General features: G+C 42.8%; 1 protein-coding gene across 6 annotated transcripts in view; it reads left to right on the top strand.

Moving 5' to 3' along the window:
• Window positions 1-4747: 4747 nt before the first annotated feature.
• The window catches only part of FAM13A (family with sequence similarity 13 member A), a 116547-nt gene continuing 105865 nt past the window's right edge, over window positions 4748-15429 (top strand). For 5 of the 6 annotated variants that reach the window (XM_050974125.1, XM_050974121.1, XM_050974124.1 and 2 more), the window contains exons 1-3: window positions 4768-4835; window positions 7358-7547; window positions 10243-10452. In XM_050974125.1, coding sequence (XP_050830082.1) covers window positions 4809-4835; window positions 7358-7547; window positions 10243-10452 — 427 coding nt within the window. In that variant the 5' untranslated portion in view covers window positions 4768-4808. Of the gene's footprint in view, window positions 4836-7357; window positions 7548-10242; window positions 10453-15429 lie in introns of all 6 variants that reach the window. The other variant, XM_050974126.1, reaches the window with a different exon arrangement.

The following is a 15429-nucleotide window of genomic DNA, read 5'->3' as shown; positions in this document are numbered from 1 at the left end:
GAACTCCTTGCAAATCCAGGTCAAATTCTAAATCATTGCAGCAACAGTAGAGGCAAACCTCTCTCTAAAAATACCTTTGTGTCACAAAGTCGAGATTAGTCAGCTAATGATTAGTCAGATAATAGCTGGCTATTAATTTAGACATTTAAATCAATTCTATAAGCTGCTTTATTTTCTGTTCTCAACTTCAAGAGTCATCAAATATCTACAAATGTTCTGTCCCAAGTGGCCAAGGGAAGAAATCCAGGCTAAAATGTGGCCAGGGAAGGCCCTGCAGATCTGCAGGTCTGATGTTTAGCTGGCAGTGGTGGCAGCTTGGCTGAAATGATTAACAGGCTTCACTTTGTAACATAACAATGGGCAGCTCCTGAAAGGTTTTGGTATAAAATATGATGTCACATATCTCTTTTCTGTGTGTTGGTGTATGAAGCCTCCCATCCCTTCCAAACTAAAGATATGTGTTCAGCACACTCAGCCCTTCACTTAGCCAGCATTTACTCAGTCTTGCACACATAAATGGAGGATAAAACAGACCAGAGCCCACAAAATCCCATTTTTCATCATCCATGTTATGAGCTGATACATCCTTTCATCACTAACTTGGGACCACTGATAGCTTTTTGAATAGTTCTAATCACTTCCCCCCACTCCCCCAAACACTATTTCAAAATGTAGATATGGTACATTTTTATTGTTGACCTGCAATAAAAAGTAATTTATTTATAAATCCTCTTTTTCTATTTATCACTACTGATTCCTTGTGCAGTACTGCTTGTGATGACTCATCATTCAGATTATTTGATGTTCAGACAAATCACTTGTAATGACTGCCTCTAACAAATATTGCCTTTTGTAAAGAAAATTCTGTATAAAGTGGGATGTCATAAATAACAAGATAATACTGAGCAGCAGAACAATGTCATTCAGGCTTGATAAAATTGCAAATTGTGTTTCAAGAACAACAATTTGTTTTCTTAGTTTAGAATTATAACTGTTGAATCAGATTTCTCCTTCTTCTACATCCTCCCCTGCCTTGAAGGGCAAAGGTGATGTGAAGACATAAAAAATTCAACCTGCCATTTCTGTAGGGTTTATTCTGGAAAAGAGTCACACAATAAATCCTTGCCCCATCTTTCAGTAACAGAGCTCTCAAAAAGGCTGGGTTTCATTTTCTGTCCTCCATGTGCTGCCTAATGGAATTTGGTAGTTTTTTTTCATTTGGACAACACAATGAAAGGGAAATGTGATCATTTCTAGTCCCTTTCATTTTCTGGTTTTCATGCAGAAGTGCAAGGTATCCATGGATTTTTCCACAAAAGCAAAACTACCACCACCCCTTATTAATACTAGTTTTAGATATTTAAAATGTTTAATGCATTTACAAGAACAACATCCTGGGGAAAGTCATCCTCATTTTGATTCCAAAACCTTCGCACAGATGTCTTAATTGAAGTGAATTACATGCTTTTTATTGCATGCCCTTTTTTCTTTTTTTCTCTAAGAAAAGGTGTCTTCTTACTGCTTTTTGGATGAGAAGTAGTTACTCAGTGACAGACTAATCTCTCAGCCAGATCATAGAATGTCCTGGGTTGGAAGAGACCTCAAGGATCACATAGTTTCAACACCCCTGCCATGGGCAGGGACACCTTTCACTGACCAGATTGCTCAGAGCTCCATCCAACCTGGCCTCAAACACTTGCAGGAATAGAGCATCCACAACTTCTCTGAGCAATCTGTTTCAGCACCTCAACACCCTCACAGTAAAAAGTTTTCCCTAATATCTCATCTAAGCCTACTTTCATGTGTTGGTCTGGCAATTTCCAGCTGCTTCTGGATTATTGTTTTGCTTCTTGCTCTCGCCTGTTGCTGCCAGGTCTTACTCACTAGAGTATGCCCTATGTTTAGTTGGGCTGACCTTCCCATGACTGCCCTGGAAGGTCAGTCCTGCAGCTGGCTATTTGGGCTAGCCAGGAGGGAACAGAATAATGGTCAATGATGCTAGAGGTGGCAGCAATCATTTATTTCACAGCCTGTTTTTATGTGGGTTCTTATGAAATGGGTGTTGAATTCTGCTGTCACTGTGGAAATTATGAATAATAATCAGGTTAAAGCAACATACTGCATCATTCACAGAAGAGGTGTGAGGCAGTTCCTTTGAACTTCCAACACTACCTCAGCTTCAGTTCTTCCCCTCTGGGAATGTTGTTTCAACATCTGAGGTTAAATGTCTTATTTGTAAACAAGTGGAAGGCAAGAAAAAATTGTTTTCCTTTTTTGATTCATTGCATGATTAGCCCATTCTTTGCAATGCTTTTACATTTAGCAGTTATGTAGAAGTAGGAGAAGATGATGAAGGGGTGCATCTCAGCTAGTGAATTTATTCTGTTGGCTGTTCTGAAAAGAGAGGCATGTTAAAAAGCCATTGAGCTACTCTTACACAAATATAATAAATAGTTGAGAACTACTGGAAACAACTGTGTGACCCAAGGTAGGTGGGCATGATTATGATAAAAGCAGCTACACACAACTTGTGGGTCTCACTGACTTTCCACCAGTCTTTCACAATGCATTTGCTCTGATTTGAGCTCCCATGGATCTAGACATATTCTATGATAAGTTGCATAAATATTCACCCTGCAGTTGTTCTGTCCATGTAGTGTTACATTCCTCAAGAGGAGAAAAGGGAAGAGACAGTTGTTTGATGCAACATCTTAGCCAGAAAACATGAAATAGCATATGTATGAGGTATACAGAGGTGTGGTTTTGTTGTTAGGTTTGAGAAATTTTCTGTTTCTCTATGATAGGCATGACTGCTTCTGATTTTTTGTTCTCTAAAGATTTTCTGAACTTTTTTGCAGGAAAATAGTGAAGGTTTCCTGAGTAACATGCACCCTAGAGTCAAATGCCACAGCATCTTGGCTGATTTCTCTGGCACCAGAAACACATAATGTTCATTACACCTTTTTTTTTTGAGGAGTCACCCTGAAAGGCAGTGCTTCACCTCAGGGAGGAGAAGAAGATCAGGATATAGAGAAACATGTCTCTGTGGGAAGAGTGGAAGGTACAGGAAGGAATCCATTTACTTCTAGGGTGGAGTTCAAAAAAGTTCAGATAAATCTTTCTCTGCCCTGCACAGGGGTTGCTGGCCTGTGTAAAATCAGGAGGGGACAAAGGCAATTGTGGAAGTTTCAGTCTGGGTTTGACTCTGAAACAGAGTCAAACAGTTTCAGTCTGGGTTTGACAGGAAACAAGTATGCTGGCCTTCAGCTCTCTCAAGACTTCATCACTACAGAGAAAAGTTACCAGCCTGTCATAGCCACAAGTGTCCAGTGGCTTGACAGAAAGTGTGACTTTCTAGGCTCTCATAAGCAGATGCTCAAGCTTGATTTCTGGTCTTGCTTTTTATAGAATGAGATTGTACCTGCTACATCTCAACATGCATTTATGAAATTCTTAATGCCATAGATGCTGCTCAGTGCTGTGGGTTCATGTTGGAACTCTTCACCCTCCCACTGCAGGAGCTGCGGATTCTCATCATTCCCACTCTGGATTGCAGTTTGAAGCACGTCACTGGTTTTCCCGGTGAAGCTGCAATTAGGACTGAGAAGCAAAGGGCTGTGTGTGATTCATGTGAAAAGTAAGTTAGAGTCTTACAGTAAAGAGTGGGATAGAGGAGGGAGGATGTTGTATCAATTCACTTTGAGAGTCCTAAAGTGAAATTAAAACATCAATGCTAACTGACTTTTGTAAACTGACCAACTGGGAAAGTTGTAATTTCGGGTTAGAGTGGCTTAGAGAGGAAAACAGAAACTGATCATGAAAGAGATTGCTCTTCTTCCTCGCCTTTTCTCTACTTGGCTAGACTTCCTTTTGTCCCTGTGCCAGAGCCAAGTATTTCTGCGAGGCAATTTCCAAAGACCTTCCCTCCTACCCTGATGCTCAGGCCCTGCTCAGCACTGCTTACATCTGAGAGGAAATAGAAATAAGCACATGTGTGTTGTGCTTTCCTCCCACCAAAAAAAAAAAAGTCAAACGCCACAACTCCCCAGTTCTGGCTTGAAGTGTAATTTGAATTTCTAGGACAAACACTGCTTCCGGGCGGCAGTGACCGGGAGAAGGGCACTGGGGCAAGCACAGTTCCTCTCCCCGCCGCTGCCATGCCGTGACGGCGGGCATTCGCTAGCTGCGAGGGTGTCCTGCCCTCCACTCTTCGCTCTAAACTTTCCTTATTTCACCAACATATCCCTAGATGAAAAACCTTATAGAGGGGCAATGCTTGGGCTGCTTCACGCTTTCCAGACTCGGGCCAAGTGCTGCACCGCATCCTGCCCTGCGGGGCCGTGGCACAGAGGGGTTGTTCGGCCCGGCTGCCCGCTCTCCAGGCCCCGCTGCCCGGCTCCCCGGCTGCTCGGGCGGGCGCGGTTGCGGTTCCCCCGCACCCCGCTAACGTTACTGGGCTCAGCGGCTTCGCGGCGACACTTCCAGCGGCTCTGCCCGAGCCCAGGCTCGCACACGAGCGGAGCCGCTCCGCTCCCCGGCAGGTCCCGGTTGCCCGGCCCGGGAGCCTCTCGGTGCAGCCGCGGGGCCCGCGCTCCGACCGCCGCGACCCGGGCAAGCTCCGGGAAGCAGACTCGTCCCCGTCGAGCCCTCCCGGCCGCTCCGGCGGGAGGCGGGGGCTCGGCTGCTCTCCCCCCGCGGCCTGTGGGGCGGGCCGGGCCGGCGGGCGGCACCTCAGGGCCAGAGCTCCCGCCGGCAGGCGCCCGCCGAGAGCAGCGAGGGCGGGCGGCCGGGGCGGAGCGGCAGCCGGCATGGGGGCCGGGGCGCTGGCCGTACGCGTGAGTAGGGGCTGGCGGCGGCACGGGCACGGCAGCGCGGCCGGGAGCGGGGGCGGCTGCATGGCGGCTGGATCAGCCTCCTCCTCCTGCCGCCCTCCGCCGGGGTCCCTCGCGGGGCCGGGGCCAGGGAGGCCTGGCCGGGCCCGGCACCTTCTCCTCGTCCTGAGCGCACTCCATCTGTTCTCTCCTTCACTCTTCTTCTTTCTCTTTCTTTCTGCTTCTTCCCGCACGGCAGCTGCCGCTAGTTTGGGAAAGGGGAAGATTCGTAAAAGACGATTCCAGGGGGTTTTCTTTTAGTTAGTACCAGCCCCCCCCCCCCTTTTTTTTTTTAAACCCGGAGAACAACTGTGCTCCGCGTTCCCTGCGTTCAAGTTGTTGGATGAGCTGTAAAAGTGCGTCCCTGTGGCGTATAAATAGCTTTTTTCCAAGTGTCTGGGCGGAACTTTTTGGCGGCATCGTGCAGGGATGATTAAGTTCCTTTCCCAGTCTCGGAAATCAGCAACAGGGGCATTAGTACTTGGACGCGTTTTCCGTGGGTAAAGTCAGATCTTCCATCTATAAGGCAACATAACACTGAACTCTTTGTTTCAGAGCCGTTTTGAGGGAATGGCTTTGTTTTGATTTTTGGTTAGATGTGTATTTTGGATAACCACATAATTTTTTGTTCTTAGCGCAGCCTCTTCAGATCGTGAAGCAAGCTCAAAATTTTTCTCTTGTTTCTGTGGACACGGCAAATGTCTGTCGGTTCTCATGTGCATTTAAATAGTGAGTTTCCCCAAGTAAATCCAACTCAGTGACTCAGGTTTTCAAATGTTGAAACAGGCTGGAAACCTGTAACTGAGCAAGATTGTGAGGCTAATTGAAGGCCTTAATTGGAAAAGCTCCCTAAGCATCGCAGCTGCTCAGAAACTGCCTAAAGGATTTTTGCTGTCCTCTGAATTTAACCTAGTCTATGTGATTTTTACCTTGCCATGTGTCTGCCTGCAATAAATATTGTTTATTATTCATTTAATCCTGAATGGGAACATGTCTTTTTAAAAAAGATGTGGTATTTTAATGTTAGTCAAATTTTAGTTCAAACACTGCTGCATCTACTGCTCATTTTAAATATTTATAAAGTGGTCACAATAATGCAATCTTGCGGTTCTGTTTCACAAATAGCAAAACATACTTTTGATGTTTATATAAGCAACATCTTTCGTAAATATCACACGAGTGTTGTGAGTCCTGCGACTGTGGAGCACACATATGCCTCGAATAACTCTTTAATGGGAAAAGCACAGCCAAGTGAGTGAGCTGCCAGATCATTTTATATCTGAAAGGACAGTCGTGCTTAATAGCAACATAGCAGATGTTCATGCTGCTTACAGACTGCAATAAAAATGTGTCTCAAGTGAAGAGATTTTAAAGGCCTGTTTAAAATAAAATAATATACATATGCAATGATAAAATGTCTTAACACAGTGAAGTGTCAAGACTTATGCAAGAGTCTGAGCACTTTTTAATGTTACTATACAGTATTCTCCATGTGTACAGTTTCTACTACCAGTTTGTTAATGAAACACAGTAGGAATAAGTTTATTTTTAAGCACCATGCCAGTGGTGGTCTTCTTAAACAAAGACATTGAACTCTGTAGTAGCAGTGGCTCCCAGTTCCTGCAGTGTGATTGAAGCTGTGGTGGGTGATGCTGCTGCTCTGCCTTGAACTGTCTTCCCAAAGGTGCAATCCTGTAGGCTGATTAAGATTTCTGCCCATTATCAATCCTATAAATTAATCATGTATTGTTTTATTCCCCTGGGTTTTATTAACTGTCTTCCCATGGTTTCTCTGTCACTGCAGCTGAAAACTTGTGAGAATGTTGTGCCTCCTGAAGAATCTATGGGATTAAGGGTTTATTGTGCAGTGGGTTTTCCACCCCCCTTGTTATGTGTGATTAGATTACATAGTCTCTTTCTAACCTTAAGACCTCAGTAATTAAATTTCAGACTTAGCAGATACTAAACATAACAGAACATCTTTCATAAGGATTTATCTCACCTGACAGTGGCCAGAATGAATCCCTGGGAAACAATATTTGGAAGAAGAGTGTAGTGAACCTTCTCCAGAGTATTTCCCTGACAGGCATCTTGGAGCCAAGCTGAGCTACTGGTGGTGTATTGGGATTGTTTGTGTTTGTCCAGTTACTTTTGTAACCCATGTGTGTTTCATGAGTTAACAACATCAGTCTCCTGCTTGCTTACTCCCAGTTCCTTGCTATTCTAGTAACAAGCTTGTCTGCAAAAGTCTTTCTCCCTTACCTACAGACTACCTACATTCTTGTTCCTCTTCTAGTGTTTTCTTCTGTTCATTTTTACTTTCCTACTTCACAGAGGTTTTTTCCCGTGGATTAAAACTAAGTGGGGCCAAACCCTTATGCTGGAGCATAAAAGCCTGTTTTGATGGATGTGCTTGTGTTGTGACCACACAACCTTCTGCAGCAAATGTGACTAATGCCCATTTTTTCCTTCTCTGCTCCTTTAAGCAAAGCAAATCAGCTGTGAGATTGAAGGAGGATATGAAAAAGATAGCTGTGTCTCCACTGAACAAGCACAGGGACACAACCTGTCCAAAGGTGTTTGGTGTGAGTCTTCTGGAGCTCCAGCAGCAGGGACTGAGCAAAAATGGAATCCCAATAGTTGTGTGGAATATAGTGGAGTACCTCACCCAGCATGGTAAGATCAGTGGAGTCACTTCTCCTTAGCAGCTCTCTTTAGTAAGGCTCTTCAAAGGGAAGAATGTGAGGGGTTTTTTGTGGCATGAACCACTGGCAAAGAATGTTACTGTATGTGGTTTGCTTCTTTTTTTATTTATGCCTTGATGCTGAACTTACATTTTAGCATGTTTATAAAGGTGAACTACAGCATTAGGTAGCAGCACACTCGTAAACAAGCTGTTCGGTTTATAAATGGAATGTATTCCATTTGTGAAGGTTTGTGTTATCTTCCAGTTGCAAAACATTTGTCTCTAACACTTTTTCTGTATAGAGATAGTCACAGGCACACAGACACACACACACATATCCCATCAGAGAATATTGCTGGAAAGGAATACAAGTTCTTACAGCTTTTCAGGTATATTCCAGTTATTATTAATCCCCTTAAGTAGGTGTTCAGTTCTTAGCTTCTTTTTGCATTCATTTAATGGGATTTTAGTTCCTGTTGTTGAAATATGTCTCCTTGCAGAAGCCTAGAGCACCACTGGTGCACAGATGTCTTGTATGGCATTTGGTCAGCAGTGGAAAAGGTTTTGTGGTGGTAATGCCATCTTCTAAGGAGCTGTATCTGGTTTTACCCTAAGGTTTTCTTTTAGCTATTCAATAATGATAATCCAGCTGTAGAGGCTTAGATTCTATGACTGTATCTTGGTAGATCCTCAGAAGCTCATAGATGCAAACATGTTTTGAAAATTAGCTTGGATTAAGGTAACAGTACAAATTTCATCATCCTACCTTTACACAGCAGCCTCTTCCTTGATGCACTTCAGCCTGCATAAAAGTGGCCTGCTTGGACACTGGAAGAGAAAGAATGGAAAAAGCTTTCCATCATTTAGGGTTTAATCAAAACCAGAAACTGACAGACACTCTTGACTGCAAGTTGTGGGCTGTGCTCTGTGTTCCATAAAAAGATTCCACACGACTGTGTCCCAAATATGGACTAAACAAGCCAAGTCTTCTACTCTGAAGTGAGATTAGCTGGGCTTCTGAATGCCAAGTTGATTATCTGGCCCCAATAAAGATAAAGGCTATTCTTTTTCTCAAAAATGCAAGCAAGATCTCAAAGATACCCTCTCATATGGAAAGTTGTTGAAATTAGTGTCCTGTGTCTGTGTTAGGTTTGTTTTTGTGAATTAATGGCAAAGTTAATTGGCCTTCACAGTTAACGTTGCCATTAATTCACAAAAACAAACCTAACACAATTTTTAACAAAGGCCCAGACACCCAGGCTGAGCTGCCTGTTGGGCAGCTACATCCTTAAACTGTTTGCATTTAGCTGCCTAATTCCAAATTTATAGATGAAGCTGAATTTCCCTGTGCTGTATTTAGTAGTTTCTAATTACTGTTTTCAGGATGTTCTAGCCTCTCTTTATTTCCATAAATGGGTGACAGAGGGGGAGGGAATTTGATCTGTGTGGGGGCTGCGGCCTTTGCTCACCTAGTACTGCAAAACTGAAAATCTCTATTCAGATGAGGTGTGTTCTGCCCTCGAGATGGCAGCACAGCATGTCACATGAAAATGCATTTTGTTGTGAATGCAGGAATACAAACTCTGACAGCAGTATGTCATATTAGTCAAGTAAAATGTTTTGAGTGCTTGTCCATTTTTTCCCCTTACTAGACCAGTTTGTCTTCTAGTCCAATAAAAGAGATTATATTTCTCTACAAACTGTTGTCTCAGAATTTATTTCCTGGACTGGAAGCATTCTGTCAGGTTGCAGTTCCTTGATGTCTGAACTGTTGAAAACAATACATATTCAATCCTCATAGTGTTACGCTTCTGAGGAAGAGCAAGCAGGTCTATAGGCACAGAATTAGAAAGGCAGAATTTTTGCAGTGAAAGTGTTCCAGAGAAAAAATAATTTACAGAGGTCAGTTATAGGGTCTTCACAGAAGGTTTTGAATCTTAACAAATGCCTAGAAAGTGCTGTTCAATTTAGTATGTTTAGTCTGGCTTCCTCTGTTGAAGCCTCCTTTTTTATACATCCCCTTTACTGGGTGAAGGGTGTTGTACATCTCCTTTACTGGGTGTCTGGCCTGTAGTGATGGATACCATTTCTTTTTCATTGTGAAATCCTTTGGGTTTTGTGCTGTCCATGATACATTATTTGCTTATTGAGATTTCCTACTCCCATAAAGTTGCAGAACTCACTATGGAGTTACTGCTGCACTCAGCACATACTGAGATGTTTTTGCCTCGTGATGGGTCACAGGTAAGCACCTGTTACCCTGGAACATGAAGCTGGAAGTAATCCAAATGTGTATGGCAGAAAACAAAACTTGCAAAAATGAAACAACTGATGGGTTTTGTAAAGTCCTTTGTAGGGTCCTTTTCTGCTGAAATATACTAATGGAAAATATCTGTCTCAGTTGATTTCTCATGGTGTGAGACAACTCAGTGGCATTGTAGTATTGTGGGTTCTCAAAAGAGTATCCCAGGCCTCAAGGTCTTGTCATTAGTATTTGTTATTTATCATAATCTAACTGCCTGACTAGAGGGGGTTTCTGGGGACAGAGTATTTTTTTTTAATATTGTGGTGTATTAATTATCCTCGTTTGTATAACTACATGTGTGTTATTCAGACTAGAATATCTGTTTTATCATGTCACTGGGATGTGGTGGTTCAGCTCAGTCTTTATATATACAATTACAGGTATGACACAGGAAGGTCTCTTCAGAGTGAATGGCAGCATGAAGATGGTGGAGCAGCTGCGTCTGCAGTACGAGCGTGGGGAGGAGGTGGAACTCGTTAAAGATGGTGATGTGTACTCAGCAGCCAGTCTGCTGAAACTGTTTTTGAGAGAGTTGCCAGATGGAATTATCACGTCTGCCTTACATCCCAGGTTCATTCAGCTTTTCCAGGGTAAGTGAGAGGTAAAGTCTTCATCCTTCAATGCACTTTCTTTATGGTTATCTGGTTTCTTAGTTTACTTACTTTGTTCCTCATTTCCTTTGGCTTCAGCTCTTACCTGCTCCCAGATAGGCAGTTCTGTTACAAGAGGCAGAAAAATATTTCTAATGTATTTGGTAAAGTCTGGACTATATATGATTTTCTAATCCAGTTATATCTGTTGAATAAAAAGTGAAATGATCTACTGTTTTTTTCGGGTATGCTTGTAGAAAATATTTGCAGTCTCTTTAGGACATAGATTTACTTCTGTTTGCTAGGGTGCTTTCTGGCAGTTTCATTGTAATGGACACTGAGAAGTGAGAACTTCATCTGCTTGTCAGATTGGGCCAAAAGCATACACTACCAAAGTTTCTGTTTCTCACTAAGTAATGTGATTTTTCATCAAAAAAAAAAAACAGTTTGCAAGTAACAGCAGACCTTATGTTCTATTCCCTGTCTTAGCACACAACCTGGAACATTTCTTTTTTTCTTTTGTTCACACCCCCTCATCCACCTTCAAGTGGTGGATCAGCCATAGGAAAGACCACCACTTCTGCTGTGGGAAGTTGAGAAATCATTTTAAAGAGAGTTATGCAAGTTTCAATTTAATTCATCTTCATCTGTATCTGACAATCTCTGGTGGTGGTAGGTGGAATAAGTGGTGGTTGGCCCTGCTCCCTGACCATGTGGGTCACTGACAGTTCATCTCTCTTGATGCAGGCAGTCAACACTTCTTCTTTATGTTTTCCTAAGAAACTGCAGGGTGAGTGGGTAAAGTTACTGGAGAATGCAGAGGAGGAACATAACACGCATCCCTGGTGGAAGATGGTGCCAAGTTCTCACACACTTAGTCTTTAGGTCTCCCTTCCACTTTTCTTTCCTTCCATGAAGAGGAGATTTAGCCATTTCCAAGAGGAGTGAGAATAGTGCCATGTGTTTACTTTCTTCCTTTTGTTTTGTGGGCTATAGAAAGTGTTGATGGTGCACTGGAGAAGAGCTTTGTGCTTTACCTTGAGTGCAGACATTTCAGCTGTAGGCTGTATGTGGACTGTAAAATACCTTCCCTATTTAGTAAAGTTGTCTGGAGCACAAGGATAGGGTTCAGGAAGTATTGTGTAGGAAGGTGCTATTGTTTTAGAAAGTCCCTTTTTTTCTGGTCATTGCTGTGCTTTCTTTGGGGACTTAGAGATTTCACTAGGTCTGACTCATGAACTGTGTTTATGTTCTTTCTCATAAATCACAGCTTAAGTGTAAATTAATAATAAGTCACGCCTTTGCTGTTCCATATATCTGCCCCACAAAGGTCATAATGGTGTATTGTACCAGGAACTGCTGATGTCTTTTGTGGGCGGTTTGTGGTGTTTGTGGAAAGGTTAATTTGTTCTGTCTCCTACAGGAAAGGCAAAATCCCCCCAGTACTTTCTAGGGAAATGAGATGGATATCATTACTTAGCAGATTTATTCACCAAACTTTCTTGTTTCCAAATAAAGTTACTGGTGTAACCTGTGAACCCAGATCTGCAAAAATCCATCCAACTGTGACGTGTCTTCATAGCTAAGTTTGCCTTTATTTCACAATTAGATCAAACTTAGTGCCATTAAAATTTTGATTAGGAATAAAAAGTCTTACTTGAAAAATGCCAGTTGGCTGTTGTGGCAGGGGGAAGTCTTTTGGAAAGTTTGGAGAAAACTTGAAGGGTTTTTCACACCCCAGAAAATACAGCATAAATGAGTAGTTATGAAAGGCACTGATGATTTTCATCGTGTTCAGATAAGTTTAAGTAGTAGGTGGGCATTTTCTTGCAGTTTAATGATCAACCAGCTGTGCAGGATTGCAGGAGTTATCTGTTCACTTATCAAAGTATGTGCAAGGGTATTGCTTGCAAAATGGTACCAGGACAGTGCATGCCTGGGTGTTCGTTTTGTAAACTGTGAAGAGAGTAGGTCAAACTGTTTCTGAGTCAACAGGTTATTAAATATAACTTTGAATCTGGAGCCACTTTGCAACATGTCTACAATGAAGGCAAATACAAGTTCTGTCACAACCTCTGTATTCCCTCCTGTTGAAGCTTTGCATGGGAAATGTTTTTTAGGATTATGTTAGATTTCTTTTGATGTATTTTTAGGGATTATTATCAGCATTTTTTAAGCCAGCTGAGATCTTGGCCTGAGAGGAACACATAATTACTTTACTTACTATAAAAATGGTTAGAGAATGATTCCTCTAGTTAAAAGTAGCTGAACTGAAAATTACAAATTTTACCTGTAGCTGTTACCCTTTTCAATTCCAGCTATCAAATTTGTTACCAAATCAAAGAGAAATAATCTGCCCTGTTATGAAAGAGCTGTCCTGTTAGTGTTCAGGAAGTCCATGCAGCTGGTTTGACATTGCTGTCTGCAGCCTGTGCAGTGTTGTGTGAAACAGAGCTCTGCTTGCTGCCCTCAAATCCTACAGTACTTCTGTTTAAATTAATATTCAGCGTAATGCCAAGACTATGCAGTTCCATAAAACATCATGTTGTGTATTGTGGTGTGTGCTGGCATTCTGTCTTTGTCCTTGGGGAAGGACAGTGGCAGTGGGAGATGGGAAGGGCCGGAGATGTGTGTTGCAAGCACAGGCCAGGGACACACTGATAGTGACCTTGATGTCGGCCGGTCTCCTCACAGTGCCTGACAAATAAAGGCTGCTCCTCATGGGGAGTTCTGGGGTGAAAAGTGTCCATCACAATCACTTTTGTGGCTGAGGCTTCACTGCAGAGTAGATCTGTGTGAAAAGGGCTGTACTTTGAGAAACCTCAACCAGAAATTAGCAGCTCCCATTCAGCAATCCCTGCCTGAGCTTGTTTATTCCCTCTGGCTTTTCATTCCTTATCTTCTGTATCGCGATCAGTGACTCTCAAGACATCCATACATACTAGGAACTGTACGCCCAGCTCTTACCCCTTTCACAGGTCACTTGCTTTCATCAAGACAAAGTGCTACTGTACTGTACATTTCTTTTTTGTTTTTTATGTTTCATTTCCTCCTCCAGTGGAGGTACAGTGAAATACGGACTCTGTCTTCCTTTCTTACTCAGTCTAATTAAGTTTAATGCTATTTCATCACTTTGGCTTCTTGACATTGTTCATCCTATAGAATTTATATTTTTTCAGTGGGCAGCAGCAGCAAGATGTGAGTTCTATTTCACATACTGAAATATGTTTCTATTACACATTTCCTTCTCCTCACTGCCTGTGATGACTGGCATGGTTTTGTCTGGTGCCTGTGAACAGCCTTGCCTTTTTCAGGGAGAGGGATGCGAGGCAGTGAAAGGGAAGGAGCAGTTCCCTTCTGGATCAACAGGTCAGTTTACAGAACACTTAGTAGCCAGCAGCTGTTTGAGTTACATGGACAAGCAGAACCAAAAATACAGCTTGTGTTGGGGGATTTTAGAGGTCAAATTTCAAACTGAACAATGACTGCAAAAATGAATAGATGAGAGCTGACCTTTTAACCATTGCTGTAGATGTGTTATGGGATGGCTGGCTCTCACAGTTAAGGGATGAATATTATGTGTATGTTATGAGAAGTTTTATTGATGTTGTTGTGATTTGTCATTTGGACGTCCTCTGTTCTCCCCATAATCCCCTTCTCCCTCCCTCTTGTGCTGTTGCCACTGGTAGCTGGGACATGTGGAGGGAGGGTGGGTACCTGTGCCCCTTGCATAGGGCAGCTGGGAGGAGGACACTACATGAAAACAGCTGACCCCAATCAAGCTGCAAGAAAGCAATCTCCACCAGTGGACAGCAAAGAAGAGTTGATTTGCAGAGTTTGGGAGGGGCTGGGGTTACCTTTTGCAACCCCAGGGGTATAAAAGGTGGAGCAGCTGTTTTGTGGGTGAGCACATGGGAGCTTAGTCCCTGCACTGGGACTCCCAGCACTGTAATTTTTCCTTATTCAGTCCTTTGTTGTATTTTGTCAAGGTTTAATAAACCCTTGAAATTTTTAAAAGTGGACATTGTTTCCAACACCATGGTAACTGCAGCAGTGCATGAAATCTGATTCATTAGATATCTGTGATTCTCCAGGCCCTTATGACATGATTTTAACCTTTTCCTTTGTCTTTTATGGTCATTTTAGTGTTACCAGTGTTTCCAAGCCAGAGAAATAAGTTCTGTTTTCCATATGATGATGACGTTCGTTATGCAGTAAAAACTCTTGGAACTGGATTTTTATGCAGATGACACTCACCAGAGGTGCAAAAGAAGTGTGCTGTTCCTGCAGGAAGTTGGAGTGAAGGATAAATACAGCCCTGCAAAGTGCTGTAATGATAGAGAGTGAGGTGTCTCAAGCTGGATTGTGATGACAGCTTTCTTATGACCAGAGCTTACAACATTTCTGCTCCTGAAGGCAACAAGGCATGATTTTTTTTTTCCCTCTGGGGCAGGGTCATGTCTGAAGGATGGTGTCTGAAACACATTGTTTCTTGGCAGAGGGAGACTGGAGTCCCACTTCCCGTAGATTGCAGAGGTGGAAAGAAATGCTTTCATTCCTCCCACAGCCCAGTGAGTGCCATGGTACTGCAATGCACAACCTGCTGCCTCTGTGCCAAAGATCAGCTTCCCAGGGCACGTTGAGAACTGCTGACAGATGCAAGCTTTTCTGTCTACCCTCCACTCTGGTAGCATGCAAGGCAGCTGGAAGCTATGCAGTGGTAGCATGACACTGAGCAGTTGCCTTTCTTCCTCACCTCACAGCACAGATAATTGGCTAGGGCACTGTGATAATGTGGCTTGAGTGCTTCCAGACTGAAGTTGTTTGGGGTCAGACCATTTGAGACTTGAGCAAAACAAATATGCACACCTGTTTGCATGAATTCTGTATATTTAGCGAAGTTCAGGCAGCATGAAGGAGTAACATGAACAGAGATGAATTGGGGAATTAAATTGTGTATCTAGTATGTCAGAGACA

Source organism: Serinus canaria, chromosome 4 (genome assembly GCF_022539315.1).
Source record: "Serinus canaria isolate serCan28SL12 chromosome 4, serCan2020, whole genome shotgun sequence".
Classification (NCBI taxonomy): Eukaryota; Metazoa; Chordata; class Aves; order Passeriformes; family Fringillidae; genus Serinus; species Serinus canaria.
Note: the sequence above shows the minus strand (reverse complement) of the source record. Positions and strands in the feature narration are given on the sequence as shown.